Source organism: Lepidochelys olivacea (genome assembly GCF_965140295.1).
Source record: "Lepidochelys olivacea isolate rLepOli2 genome assembly, chromosome: 12".
Lineage (NCBI taxonomy): Eukaryota > Metazoa > Chordata > Testudines > Cheloniidae > Lepidochelys > Lepidochelys olivacea.
This window is the reverse complement of record NC_140422.1, coordinates 35939082-35953896: the sequence shown is the minus strand read 5'-3', so window position 1 is coordinate 35953896 and position 14815 is coordinate 35939082. Positions and strand designations below refer to the sequence as shown.

Below are 14815 nucleotides of genomic sequence, written 5' to 3'. Positions count from 1 at the left end.
AGCCACCTCCTCTCTCTAATCTCCTGCTATCCAGGAGTCTACAACACTGCTTACAAAAATAGTGAAAGATAAACCATTGTCTTATAAGAACTATTAAAATTCAAGCATTTGATTTAGAAGGGAAAATGTGAAAATCTTTCTTGAAGTGTTTTACAGTTTTAGAAGAAGAAGAAAACCAAGGAATGCTTCTAAAAGCCTGGATTCCAAATCCCCTTTGTATTTTTCCCCTCCTCTCCACAATTCTTGCAAGTGCCTTTTATTGCAAATCCTTTCTCCAGCCTCAGAAATTGACACATTAAGGACAGCAATAAAAGAAAGCTTGCAAATTCCTTGAAAATGAAAGCTGAAAAATAGGGGCAGATGCATTTCTGTGCTTTATTTTCTGCCCTGGAGATGAAACCAATACAGTAAGGTAATTGCTTGTAATGCTTTGGTTTGAAGAATTATTAATCAAATTATTATCATAGGCAATACTGTACAGAATACAAGTCAAGACAACTCTAGAATCTCTATAGCATTGGGTTAGAGAAAAACTAAATTCCAAAAAGCAAACAAACAAAAAACCTACTTCATTTTGCTGAAATTGTATGTTAGATCTGGCTCGTTATGAAACAAGTTTCTATTTGCTAGTAAACTTTCTACGGTTGTCTAACGTTTTGCACAGGAAACAATGAAACAACGGAGGCTCCTCAAGGTAGTCAAGGTTGAAACTAACGAACTGGCTTTGAGTCAGACACGTTTGGATCTTCATTTGCTGCTGCTCTGAACTGATTCTCTCTCTGTGTGTGTATTTGGGTCATTTCCCCATACCCATTTTCAGATGTCGCTACCTCTGCTGTGTTCGTTTCTGGTCCTGCAAAGCCTTACGCGTATGCTTAGAGTTAAGGCAAGTATGTGCATATATTTTTGCAGGAAAAACATAGTCACTGGAACAGCTAAGCTTCGTTTTTCATTGCCTGTGCAAACTCGTTTCTTCTTTGTAATAAACTCTTGCCTCCCATTTCTGGCACCTACTGACACACGGCCGCAGGACAGTCCCCCCCGAAAACTAATAGACCACGTTCGTGTTTGACATTTGATAAATTTTCGATACTACAACTGCTCTGCCAGGATAAGTCCACAAGGTGTCAGCACCGACATTTTTACCATTCAATGCACTGAACGTTTGCAGAGAAAAATATTTACAGTCTCCTGCGTATCCCCTAGAGGGCACCAAAACCCACAAAGTGAGCAAACTAGACTCTCAGGGGGAGAGTTCAGGTGATGTTTGAGGAGAGCTTCACTTGGCTACCAGAAAGCAACTGGTTCTGTTGTTGCCTTTGTAGAAAAACAATGGGACAAATCTCCTGCCTGATTATCCCAGTCTTTGCAACCGGGTCTTTGCAATGTTCTTGTTTCTCATAAAAACATTCTCCAAGATTGCAAGGACATTTCAAAGGGGGGGGGGGGGGGATCTGGTAGTGGAAAGGTTCAGAGTATTGTTTTATAGTGTCCACCAAGGGTAAATAAAAAATTTAAAGACAAAACCTCTAGGCACGTAGAAGCTGTTGTTCAAATAACTCAAACAAACATTGCTCCCGGGAGTCCTAATGGGGAAACCAAAAAGAGCCGGAGCATTCCAAGGAAAAGAGAATATCTCTTGTCCACCTTTGCGCTCTTGGTTGAAAGGATCTCTCTAGCTGTCTCTCGTTTGGGGCTGAAACTATTTTGTCTTGTAGCTTTTCAGATCCTTTGGACTTAGGCTCCACAGATTTTCCAAATGGGTGATGCGAGGGCACAGGGCGTCTTTTCGATTTCTTTAGAAACTTACGCTCCGTAAAGTTTTGAGAGTGGTGAACTGATGGGACGTAAGGTTTAGTAACCAGGCTATTTGTTGAGACAAAACTTAAACTTTTAGGAAATAATAGGTTAAAGAGCTATAACCCACCAGTGTTTCTTTGGGCAGAGTTGGACGTTTACAACTTTTTAAAATTGTGTATGATTTTTTTAAAAAAAGTCCCCCTATGCTTATTGTGTGCTTTAAAACAATTAGGGCTGATCAGAAGTGTGGTTGTACTGAAAGCTGAAGTTTAAAAATGGGAAGTCGTTTAAAAACCTGTTAAATAAACCCCGTTTCTCCGTTAATACATTTAAATGAGACACCAGCAATGCTAACCTAATTTGCTTTTTTATGCTCTTGTGAAAATCACCCTGGCATTTATTCTACCTAAAGAAATCGAAGGGTGTCATTTGAATTTATTGCTATGAAACGAAGGCGAAAGTTTCCAAGACATCAACTGCATTTTACAATCAATTTCCATTACAGGTTTTTGGTGGATTTACAAGTGTTGGGTAAAAAACTTTCCCTTTTGTATTAAGACATTCACAGAGAGCTTTTGTGATTCTCAGGTAGGACCATTAGCCCTGCAATACCTACCCCACTTGGATCCCTGATAGTTATGTACTGAGTATATTTGTTAAGATAAATAAGGAGACATATCTCACTCTCTCTCTCTCTCTCTCTCTCTCACACACACACACGAAATTCTCTTTTTGTTAAATGTGTCCCTGTCTGAAGCTTTACCGATTCCCGAAGACTGAGTTTTGCTCCGCACAAATTGTTAGATGGTCTTTTCAAAAGTCGCATGAAGTAAATTGTAGACGGAGGGCCTTATTTCAGTAGGCAGCGGACACAGACTGGGTCTGTAGCTATTTTATTCCGTTTTAATTTAAATTCACCTTTCAGAAATTTGGATCCAAAGGGAGGTGGTTTTGTTCTTTGCTTTCTATTTTACTTGGGGGCGGGAGGAGAGGTCATTTCTTTCTTCATCTGGCTGCGTTGGAGAGAAACGTTATCCACGATCAATGCAGCGCACTTCGCAGAAGCTTTGCAAATACAGGAACTTTGCACTCCCCGAGCATGCGTCCCTAATTAACCGAATCTGATTGCCTGTAATGAAATCATTAGGGAAAGCAGGAGGGGCGGGTTTCACAAACCCAAGAAAACTCATCTCGATGTGGGTCTTTTTCTCCTGGGTCTTTCTTTCTTTCTTTCTTTCTTTCTTTCTTTTTATTTGCTCAAATCTTTTGAAAGTGTTCGAGGAAGCTGCAAACTTGCTACCTTCCAAATATCCCAGTGCCGGCTGTTTGATCTGATAGCGTACGCTATGAAATGTGATGTGTGCCATCCCCTAGCTTTCAGTGCTAATGCTTTTATAGGTAGCTACGCTACAAGAAGCGTGTGAGAAAGAACCCAAGAAAATGATCAGCCCCTTCTGAATAGCCGCCCACGGACAGGAGGGTGATTTGATTTTAAACTAAAATGTATTTAAATTGGGAAGCTCTGTGTTTATACAGCATTGCAGGTTTCCTCCGTTAAAAACCTGGAGGAATAATAAATACAGCGCTCGGGGAAGTGTTTTCAGTGATCGCTGATCATTGCGATCAGCTCGTCATGAACCTGGCCTGGCTTACGGCGTAAAACCCATTCCGCTCATACGTTACATTTCATGTCCTTTAAAATCCTACCGCGAGCAACCAAAAGTCACGAATGAGCCGCGCTGGATGCTCGTTACCTTCCAACGCCTTCGAAAGATACAGCCCCGGTGCGTTTACCTTGGTCCCAGCCCCGCTGCTCTGCCGCAGCCTCTCGCTCTCGCTCTCCCTGCCCATTGATTGGACAAAGCCACCGCAAAGGGCGCGGCGATTGGCTCAAAGTCGGGGGCAGAGGCGTGGCCGGCGAGGAGTAAAAACTCGCCTTCAGCAAGAAAAGTTTTGAAACTTTCCCAAACCCTATAAGGGGAGTTAGCATTTGCGGGGCTCGCCGGTGGCTCTTCGCGCACGCACGCAGACAGACAGACAGACAGACACACACACACACACACACCGGACTCTCACAGGCTCCTCCACAGCCCTAGAGTTTATTTTGGTTCCGAGTTCGCAAGAAGTGGTGGTGGTTTCCCTCCCAGAAGAATTTGTTGTTGTTGCAAGAATTATCTTTTTTCCCCCCTCAAGACTTTTCTTTGCCTGCGAGAATTATTCCCTGCTTCTGCCTCCCTTTTAGCAGCAGCTTTTACCACCTCTGAAAAAAAAAAAAAAAACAACAACCCAGAGAGATCACTAGATATCCGCACTGCACGCTCCGCCTGGCGACTCCGAAGGATGCTGCTGATTTACTGCTGCTAAGGACCCTGTTGGATTTGGGCAGCTTGTGTTTGAGACTCTCCCTCTCTCTCACCCCTTCCTCCCTCGCCCTCCTCCTCTGCAGAGGAATCCCGTTGGGGTGAGCTCCTCTCCCCCAAAACCCCTACCCTCTTCGTCCCCCCTCCCCCGGACCCCGGTGATTTCGTCGCGTCGCCTTGCGATTTGGGGGAGCCCCATCCATGATGCAGGCTCGCTACTCCGTCTCCGACCCCAACGCCTTGGGAGTGGTGCCTTACTTGAGCGAGCAGAACTACTACCGGACCGCGGGGACTTACAGCAACATGGCCAGCCCCATGAGCGTCTATTCGGGCCACCCTGACCAGTACGCCGCCGGCATGGGCCGCTCCTATGGGCCTTACCATCACCACCAGCCGGCGGCCCCCAAGGACCTGGTGAAGCCTCCCTACAGCTACATTGCTCTCATCACCATGGCCATCCAGAACGCCCCGGACAAGAAGATCACCCTGAATGGGATTTACCAGTTCATCATGGACCGGTTCCCCTTCTACAGGGAGAACAAGCAGGGCTGGCAGAATTCCATCCGCCACAACCTCTCCCTCAACGAGTGCTTCGTCAAGGTGCCCCGGGACGACAAGAAGCCCGGCAAGGGCAGCTACTGGACCCTGGACCCGGACTCCTACAACATGTTCGAGAACGGCAGCTTCCTGCGCCGCCGCCGGCGCTTCAAGAAGAAAGACGTGCCCAAGGAGAAGGAGGAGAGGCAGGCCAAGGAGCAGCCCAAGGCGCCGGGCATCTCCAGCCCGGACATCTCCAAGGAGGCCTCGGAGAAGAAGGTGGTCATCAAGAGCGAGGCCTCCTCGCCAGACCTGCCGGTCATCACCAAGGTGGAGACGCTGAGCCCGGGCAGCGGCAGCCCCAGGAGCGTGGCCTCCACCCCGTCGGTGTCCACCGAGAGCTCCCTGCCGGAGCACCACCCGGCCGGCAACGGGCTGTCGGGCTTCAGCGTGGAGAACATCATGACCCTGCGGACTTCTCCCCCGGGGGAGCTGAGCCCCGGGAGCGCCGCCTCCGGCCGGACAGGGGCAGGGCTGGTGGCTTCGCTGCCGCTGGGCTACCCCCAGGCGCAACCCTCCATCTACAGCCAGGCGTGCAGCCAGAGCGTGGACACGAGCGGCAGCTACCAGTGCAGCATGCGGGCCATGAGCCTCTACACCGGGGACAGGCCGGGCCACATGTGCGTCCCCACCGCGCTGGAAGAAGCCATCTCGGAGCACCCCAACGGCACCGCTTCGCCCCTGGCCACCATGAACCTGGCCTCCAGCCAGGAGAACGCGCTGACCCCCAGCCACCCGCATCCCAGCGGCGGGCCCGGGCAGCCGGCAGCCTCCTGGTACCTCAACCACAGCACCGAGCTCAACCACCTCTCCGGGCACACGTTTGGCTCCCAGCAGCAGACTTTCCCGAGCGTCCGGGACATGTTCAACTCTCACCGGCTGGGGATTGAGAGCTCGACCCTCAACGAGCATCAGGTGAGCGGCAACACAAGCTGTCAGATCCCCTATAGATCCACGCCCTCCATATACCGCCACGCCACCCCCTATTCCTATGACTGCACTAAGTATTGATTAGCATTGACTCTCCTGGGTAGGCCAATTAAGCAAACACTTAAGACTGCACAAGGAAATACTTTTACAACCTCTAAGCGGACCTGGGAACCAAAGAGTTTATAGACCCTTAATCCTCTTCCATCGTCTGTAAATTCCAAACAAGTAAATTCTACTTGAAAAGGGATATCTTTAAAATATATAGAGAGCTATCTAAACAAAGTGGCAAAGTTATATGCTAAAGTATAGGAGGTCTCCGAAAATAAGTTATGGACCAATATCACAGCGACCATTATGCGATTAAAAAGAAAATTATATATATTATATATATAAATATATGTCCTGGGTATTTTAAGTTCTCTTATTGTGCTGTAAAATGTGTGGATTTCTAATCAGGCTAATTTTCAGAGCCATTAATATAATATTTAAAGTTGAGTTCACTGGATTATTTTTTTTTATGTTGCCCAACAATTCCTGGCAGCCCAATTAATTACAAGTGATTTCTTCTTCCTTTTTTTTTTTGTACAATTATGCAAGAGAATTTCTTCCTCTTTAGAGCTGTTCTTTTTACAAGACGAGGAAATAATTTATTTTTGTTGGTGGATTTTTGGGAAAAAAAGACAAAGTCTCTGATTCGTTTTTTTATTTACGACAGTGTGATGTTTTGTATAATAGTCTCCACCCTGACCATTCCTGAGAACTATTTGTTTTTATTCTACTTCACGCTTGTTTGTCTTATGTGGTCTTAATCGTTGTACTTACCTTAAAATAAATCCATGTTGTTTTCTTCTGCTCAAAGTCTGGCGCATGTGTGTGTGTGTGTGTGAATGTGTGAATGTGTGTGTGTGTGTGTTTGCAGGTTTTCCTGATCCCATTTTTCGGGCAGAAAACGTGGAACACGTTGATGTTAAAACCGAGTAGATTTCCTGGAGACTAAAGGTTTATTACTCTTTTTTATGATTATTTATTTAACAAAGGCTCAGTTCACGTGACGAAATAGCATAGTTGAAATGAGAACATGTAGGCATTCCTGGCTTAGTTTAAAGGGGCTTCCCAGGATCGGAAGATTTGCAGAACACTTTGCAAACCCAGGACAATTGGCCGGCTTGAACCTGGAGTGAGATTCTCCAATCCGCAAATCATGTGAGTGAAAGAATCCTCATCAGGATAGGTTCTGATTAATCACTCTTATTTTAATCTTTTTCTTGACAGTTTTATTTACCGACTGAGATGTCGGCCTTATGAGGTGCTTTGAATGTAGTCAGTTACCTCTCAGTTCAGCAGCAGTATGCTACAGGCAGTTGCCCCGATAAAACAACAGTGTACAGGAAAAATAAATTTTTAACATCCTGTGGGGATAATAAGGAATAACATTTGATCTGGATCTCGTTAGGAAGTCCTAGGAACTATCCCAGCAAGTTCATATTAGGGTGATTTTGCAGCACTGTCTGAACGCATTCTCTTTTTTATTCGTTTCTTGTACAAAAGATCTGGCTTCATTTGACTTCATCTTCTGCTTCCCATACCCAATCTGAGCTCTCATTATAAATGCCCGGGGCTGACAGCGGATATGGGAAAGCTACCAGCCTTCTCTCCCTTCAGATCCCTTGTAAACAACTTTAACATGCTTCAGAGGTGTAGTGGCTCGTTGTTGCTTAGTAATAATAATAATTAATAATAAAAAAAATACCATCACAGGATCGTCTAGCACGTTGGTAACGAAGAAAGCAGCCTTTAGATAAAAATGGCCTTAGGAGCCCTTTTCAAACACAGCTGGTTTCCACCAAGTTAATTTTAATGGTAATAACATACGTCCCCCAACGAATGTAGATGCCAGCTGCAAAGATTGTCAGTAAATACCCATGCTAACCTATGGAATCACAGACTATAAATGCAGCACAATAAAAACGGCTGAGGAGGCAAATCTCCTCCCATAAAAAAAGCAAATCAAAAAACCACTAAACACCTATTAGGACGAAAAGGTGAATAGCTGGACGGAGAAGATACGCTGTAGTTCGTGGCAGACAATATTCCCCGGGCTGGTTTTGATCTGGCAAATACCATACGCGGCCGAATTCTGGCAGCGTGCGTTGAAACGCTTGGTTGAAACGCAGCATGGCCCATCGGAGTCATTTGTGCTCCGTGTCAACAGCCTTCCTACAAAAACCCGAGCTGCTCGTGCCAAATTCTCCAGTTTTTTTGTCTATTCATAAAAGAGCAAGGCGGGGAGAAAGGAGGGGAAAAAGAGGAGCGAATACACTCTCCTTCCCCGCCGACATCCCCAAATCCTCGCCCCTTCTTCAAATTAAATCGGGGAGATTTTTCGCTGAATAGCTCCCCCCAACCCCCCCAGCTCACAGTCGCCTCATCGCGTTGTTCTGTACCTGTAAGCTGGAAATCAGGGGCTTCTTTTTTTGGGTGGGGAGAGGGTGGGCTGGGTGTGAGAATCCCCTGCACGCGCGTGTGTGTGTGTGTGAGGGGGGGGGAGATAGGGAGACAGAGGAATATCGAGGGCCACTAACATTAAACTTGCCACTTCTCCTCCCTAACAGGTTCCTTGCTTGAGCCAGAGTTCCCAGTGGCAGATTCTCTCTCCAGCATAGGGCCTCCGGGGCGCAGAGTGGGGTTGCAGGCACAGGTGATCTGCTGCTTGAGCCTTTCCCTTGTTTGTCTAAAGGGCACTAGGCCCTTGATGGGGGTTAGCAGCGGGTGGGGGCTGAATAACCCAGGACCACTCCGGGGATTCTCAGGCTGGCAGAGTGTAGACAGACGCCTCAGTGCCGATGTGCCAACATGCGGTCCAGGCTGGCCGCACGATAGTATCTTATTGCAGTCGCATTTTGCAAATAGCTGACGGGATAAAGGACTGCCCCGTGGCAAGTATCGACCTCCCGAAGCTACTGCCAGAGCCGGGGGCGGGTGCTTTCCCCCGAAAGGGCAGCCACTCGCTGCTGCTACCAGTCCTTTCCCTCTGGGGGCATTTGGCATGCCAGCTGCGGCCCTCCGGAAAATTGCTTTTTTGCTGGACAGTTCCAGAGTGACACTGGACCCTGGGAAGTGCGGAGCCCGCGTTAAACAGTGACTGTGGGCAGCATCCTCTTGTTTGCGTTTCCAAATTTTCATGATCGCTCAGGCTCGAGCTGTTTTCCCGACTCAATATCGAGCCCTACCCGCCTGATCTCGGCTATGGTAGAAAACCAAAGTCCCCAAAGAAGAATTAGTAATAACCATTTTTTAAAAAAGGCGTTGTAATGATTTTTATTCGATTTCCACTCGAAGGGAATGATCTCAGGTAGGTCAAATGCATCCTTGTCTCTGTCTCTTGAAGTCCCCCCTTCTCCGGGTGGCTGACTTCCTGCAGGACCCTGTCACATTAAACAATACAATAAAAATCCTCAGGAAAAGAAAGCACTTAAATGTCTCTCTCACAGGGCTCCCTGCTCCTTGTCGCCAAGCTGCAACGGTCTGGCCCTGGAAAATGGCAGAGTTTCAGCAGCTAGCTAATTTCCTCTTTGTGGGTGGCAGCATTTTGGGTCCAGGATAAAGTCTGTGAGATTCGGCCGTCGATCTCACAAGCGATTGCACGCCTTGGCGCAGGGGGTGTTCATTTGCAGCCTTGGACTCTCTTTTTAAACCTTAGTTTTTCGGGCATAATACGGGCATGCTCATTTTGAGTCTTTTTTTTTTTCTTTCAAAAAAGGAAAACCTAACAGAATAATAACACCCAGCAAACACTTACAATCGAAGCATGGTTTTTTCCCATTTACCAGACGGAGACATTCCAAGTAGGTGTTACTATTAACTCTAAGCTCTGGTGGAAAACACTGAGTTCAATCTATCCCTGGGAATCTTTTGGTGCGAAACACGTAACATTTTGTGTTTCAATACGTATATTTCCCCCTCTAACGATCAGCTTTCACCCTTATCCCCCTTTGGAAACAGCTGTAGCGTTTTTACCCCTGCCTTCCCCTCTGCATTGTATTCGAAAAATCTTCAAGCAGAAAACAGACTCCAGCATCTTCTTGCAGATCCTCCCTCCCCCCACCCCCCGGTCAAGGAGAGCTCTGCATCACAGTCACTGTTATTTACATCTGTAGACAGACTTTTGTCAAAGAGAACAAGAACTTTTGTTTTTCTCGGTTTCTTTCCATGTGAAATAGGTCCCTGATAGTTTATAAAAGCAATCGGCGTGTTCTCCCGACTCTGGTCTGAGATGCTTGCTGGAAAAGCGAATCTAATCACCAGTTTGTTCAGATTTTGGTGAGCGTTTTTGGGGTTTTTTTAAGGTCGTTTTCTTTCTTTCTTTCTTTCTTTCTTTCTTTCTTTCTTTCTTTCTTTCTTTCTTTCTTTCTTTCTTTCTTTCTTTCTTTCTTTCTTTCTTTCTTTCTTTCTCTTTTTTTGCAAAAAAGGGCTTTCACCCGATCTGGATGATTGTCTCCCAGGTGGTTTAAACCAGCCAGGGGAATTAGAGCCGTGCTAAAAATAAGACAGTTTAAATCTTTAAACTGTCCAGTCACATTGCCTGGACTCTTGCTTTGCAAGAGTCATAAAGCAACAGCAAACGCCCCAAGTAGCCCACCCTAGAGTCCTCACAGAATAGCGTGGGACACTGTAGTTCTTTCCAACACGATTGACTCACGTGGCTTTATTTGGGGGGAGGGGGGGCTGGATCCTACCCGACTGAAGTCAATGAAAGTTTTGTCATTGGTTTCGATGGGAGCAGAATCGGGGTGTGTTTGCTTGTGTGTTTTGCGTTTGTGTTTAGAGCATTTAAAGTAGTCACGTCCCTTGCAACCGTTGCTGACGATCTCATAATTCTGCCAGCCAAAATACTCCCCCATCCTCAATCATGTTATGGTGTGACGCCACCTTCACCTGTAAGCCTCATTCAGGGACAGATTCAGCACCTGGCAGGATCGGGCCCTACAGCGTACTTGCTGACAGGTGAGGGACCAACATAAATCCCAGCGCACCATTAAGGAGCCGACCCTATTGTAGCCTCCGCTCAGGCACCACGCCCAATATTTCAATTGTGCTCAAGTACAAACTAGCCGGGGGCCAAGATCAGCTTCTATCAGGGAAGTCGCTGTGTTGCAGAGTTCACCTCTGCTGGGCCCAGCCTTGTTTGGGGTTTATTTTGGCTAATGAGGATGGTGGGTGGACACCTAGCACTGTCAAGACGTTGTAACGCCAAAATGGCTTGGGACTTCAAATCTGCTGCCTAGTTTACTGATCCCTCCCCACTTCCCATGACCTTTAATTCATAAGAACGGCCATGCCGGGTCAGCCCAATGGTCCATCTAGCTCAGCATCCTGTCTGCCCAGAGTGGCCAGTGCCAGGCGCTTCAAAGGGAATGAACAGAACAAGACAATTTATCGCCTGATCCATCCCCAGATTCTGTCAGTCAGCGGGTTAGGGACAGCCAGAGCATGGGGTTGACTCCCTTGGCTAATAGCCCTTGATGGACCTATCCTCCCTAAATTTATCTAATTCTTTTTTGGAGCCCAGTTATGCTTTTGGCCTCACACCATCCCCTGGCAAAGAGTACCAAAGGTTGGCTATGAGTTGCGATCAGAAAAGTGTGTGTTCAAATCCAACAGCTCTTTATATTGTGTATTTCTGTTCCAGCTCTGCCAATCCAAGCAACAAACAGCGAATTTCCTTTGTGCTACAGGACTCAAATGCAGTCCGTTTAGGAACTCCCAAAAATATAACATACCCAGACAGTCAATTAAGGTCACATTCTAGTCACCTGCCAGGTTTGCACAAATATATTAACCCCCCGTTTAGCATCGCTTCCCCTTTAGCATCTCGTTGCAAGCCTCCTTCGTGTTTTATTTTTCCTTCCTGGCGTGGACTCTGGAGAACTTGAAAGCCCTGAGCAGGTCGTGGAAAAAGAAATGAAAAGGCGTCAGGTAGAAAGTGCCTCTGTGAGAGGGATTCGCAGCTGTAAAAAGCTGCCGCCAGCACCCGTTTTGCATCATGCAAAGGGCAAACTGTTTTTAGTTCTCATTTGACACTGAGCACAAACTTGACTGCAGCTCCCGTGCACCGTGGACTCAGATGCAAAGCACGAGGTGTAATGATGTCAAGGCCTGGCGATCTGGGGAATAATAACATGGGACCATATAGGTTAAAATGGGCAAGCCGGGGTGCCTAAAGCGAAACACCTTGAAAAATCAGATCGTTTTATTGGGGTGCCCAAATATGGATTTAGGTGATTTACTTTAGGGCCCCAAGTGTGAACATTTTGGCTATGGGCCGTTTTGAATAACTCACATGTGGGGCGGGGGGGGGGGGAACGCTACAGATGTTACACCCCAGGCTCTGCTCCCTTCTTGGGACCACAGAAGCTGCTAATGCCCTCTAGGCTGCCAAGTGTGTCTCTCTGCTAGGACAGCCTCCCTCCGTCCTGCTGCCTTGAAGGGACGCGAGGCCCGGGTGTGGGGAAGCGAAAGCACACCCCGGAGTCTCTAAAGAGCCTGGAGGAGGCCCACGGCTCGGTTCTTGTGCCCAGCAGGCAGAAAGAAAGTTCCCCGCGGAGCTTCTCGGCCACTCGCCTCCAGCCCCGGACGGTGGCAGCGAGAGCGGCTCGGATTACAGACACGTCGATGGCTGCTCCCAAGCGGACCCTGTCAGGTCAGGGCATCCGAAGAGGGTAACGCACCCAGGGAGCGAATGAGCTGTTAGGGAAGCTCCGACTGGTGGTTTTCAACCCGAGACGAACGTCTCTTCTTCGCCTCCCCAGGGAATTGCGCGCAGCGATGTACAGAAAAGTGAGGCAAGAAACCTCTGTGGGGCCGTGTGAGCCTGTGTCTGTATCCCGGGCCCGCTGCCATCGCAGGGGAGTATTTATTATTTTAATATTTCTTGCTTGGATTTCTCAAGGAGACGCACTAGAGTCGGTGAGAATTTAAATAAAGCCCGGGGGACGGGGGGACAGGAGGGGGGGAGGCGACGTTAAACGTTGATCTCCCGTTTAAAATCTCCACGGCGGATGTCGATAAGGTGTCAGCCGAGTGAAGGCATCTGGGCTCCGACACGGATGCGCAGAGCCCCCTTTACAAGGAAGGTTTATGTGAAATAATGTTTAACGAAGGATGCTTAGGAGAATTGATGTCTAAACTCAACCAAGGGCCACTTTTTTTTTTGTTGGCACACGCTGGATGTGGACAATCAAACAGCCCCTGGGAGCGAAAGGCGTTTGCTAATATAGATCGTCCCCCCCCCCCAGCCCTTGGCATGTGATAATTTATATCAAATAAAAGGGTTTGCGGTTTACTGACTCTCTGAAATGTGCCGAGTTCCTAGGGACGCGATTTAGTTCCCTCTGGTTTAATTCTACGAAGTAATGCCCGAAATCAAAGAGTCACAATCCTATTAATAAGCAGACTTTGTGGAAGCGAGGTCCCAATCTATAACAACAAATGAGACCATCAGAAATCCACTTTTTTTTTAAGTAATTTGCAAATCCAAAGCAAGAGGATTGCTTTCTGTAGCTGTTAATCTGAACCCCTGCTGGATTCATCTGAAAATGCAGAAATCAAATCAGATTTCTTCCTTGCTTCTGATCTCCTGCTGGGCACCTAGGGGATAACCCTCAGGGAATTCCCAACTAGCCCTTTTAAAAGTAGTGTGATGTTTATGATGCAGTAAGGGCCCCATCCTGCAGTCAGACAAAAGTACCATTCGAGTCCATAGTTTTATCTGGGCAAGGGATACAGGATCGGGACTCTAGTTTCTAACGGCACACTTAATTTCCCCGAATACGTTTGGAAGTTACCAGTGGCGGCCAAATCCTGCTTGCTCCACACAAACGAGTGCTGGCATTACAAGTTGATTGGCCCTCGGTCTGGGCTCGATGCAAAGCCCAGGGAAGCCATTCGAGTTTGGATCAGACCCGACAGGAGACGTGGCCCGTGCTTCCTTCTGAGCACATTTTGCTCCCAGAAGAGATGGCAGGCAAACAGCCTCTAATCAGAACAGAAACTCATGACTCAGATCTGCCTTTACACAGCTTCCTAAAAATGCTCCTATGTTAGTCAGTTTCCATGGGCCATCTCTTGCCATCGGTTTTTAGCAGATTCCCCCGCCCCACCACTGACTGTTTTAAAAACTGGGGACACAACAGGGCCCTAAGCATCTGTCCTTTTCACCCACAAAGAGAAGAGCGAACTGATTGTCGACATTTCACATTAGAGGGCACGCTTAGTGGGGGTCTGTTCATCGCCCTCATTAAAGAGCTGACACCTCTTTCTGAGTCCGACTCAGCCAGTACCTTTGATTAAAATCATTACATCAGTCAATTAAAAAAAAAAACCTGAACGTTTATACAAAAAAGAGCATCACAAATGCCTAATGTAATCACCGGCCAGCTGTGTGCACTTGTAAAGTTGTTATAATCCCCATCCTTGGTATAAACAGGAAAGTACATAATATAAAGCAACAGGCCTGCATTCACAAATACGAAACCTCCCCCTCATGCCTGCCAAGTTCGCCTTTTATGGAGCGCGGTTGCTCCTTGCAATCCCACTGTGACCCCCAAATAATAATCAAAATCCCCTTCGATTTTGGTTCCTCGAAAAGAAGGGATTGCTTAACTCGCGTCCCCCTGCATCCACACGGCACGCGGGCCTGAGGTCCGAATACAGAATTTCCTCCTGCTGGATTTCACTAGCAGTGGGGGGATACTTCTCACCCTTGAGGTTAGAGAGACTATATTAGCATCACTCTGTACAAGCGGCCTGTTCAAATGGCAGCAGACACACGATTAGAGCATACCCCGGGTTGGATCGCTTCCTTGGGCTTATGTTTCATCTGTCTTCAGACGTGTTTTCTACTGTATCTTTGATGCAAACCTGGTTGCTTGGATGTCTATCTTATGCGTCAGGAGCAATCCCTGCACTGATTTTGATTTAGCTGGGGTTGGTCGTGCTTTGAGCAGGAGATTGGACTAGATGACCTCCTGAGGTCTCTTCCAACCCTCATCTTCTATGACTGCAGGTTTGAAGGCAAAAAGCCAGATCCACAGCGGGTGCAAATCAGCGGAGCTAGGTTGATTTACACC

General features: G+C 47.3%; 1 protein-coding gene across 1 annotated transcript; it reads left to right on the top strand.

The window, feature by feature from the left end:
- The first annotated feature begins 3771 nt into the window (after nucleotides 1-3771).
- Nucleotides 3772-6089, top strand: FOXC2 (forkhead box C2). The gene has a single exon (XM_084645131.1). It carries the CDS (start codon nucleotides 4362-4364, stop codon nucleotides 5766-5768), a length of 1407 nt encoding a protein of 468 aa, XP_084501257.1. The 5' UTR covers nucleotides 3772-4361; the 3' UTR covers nucleotides 5769-6089.
- Nucleotides 6090-14815: the final 8726 nt, after the last annotated feature.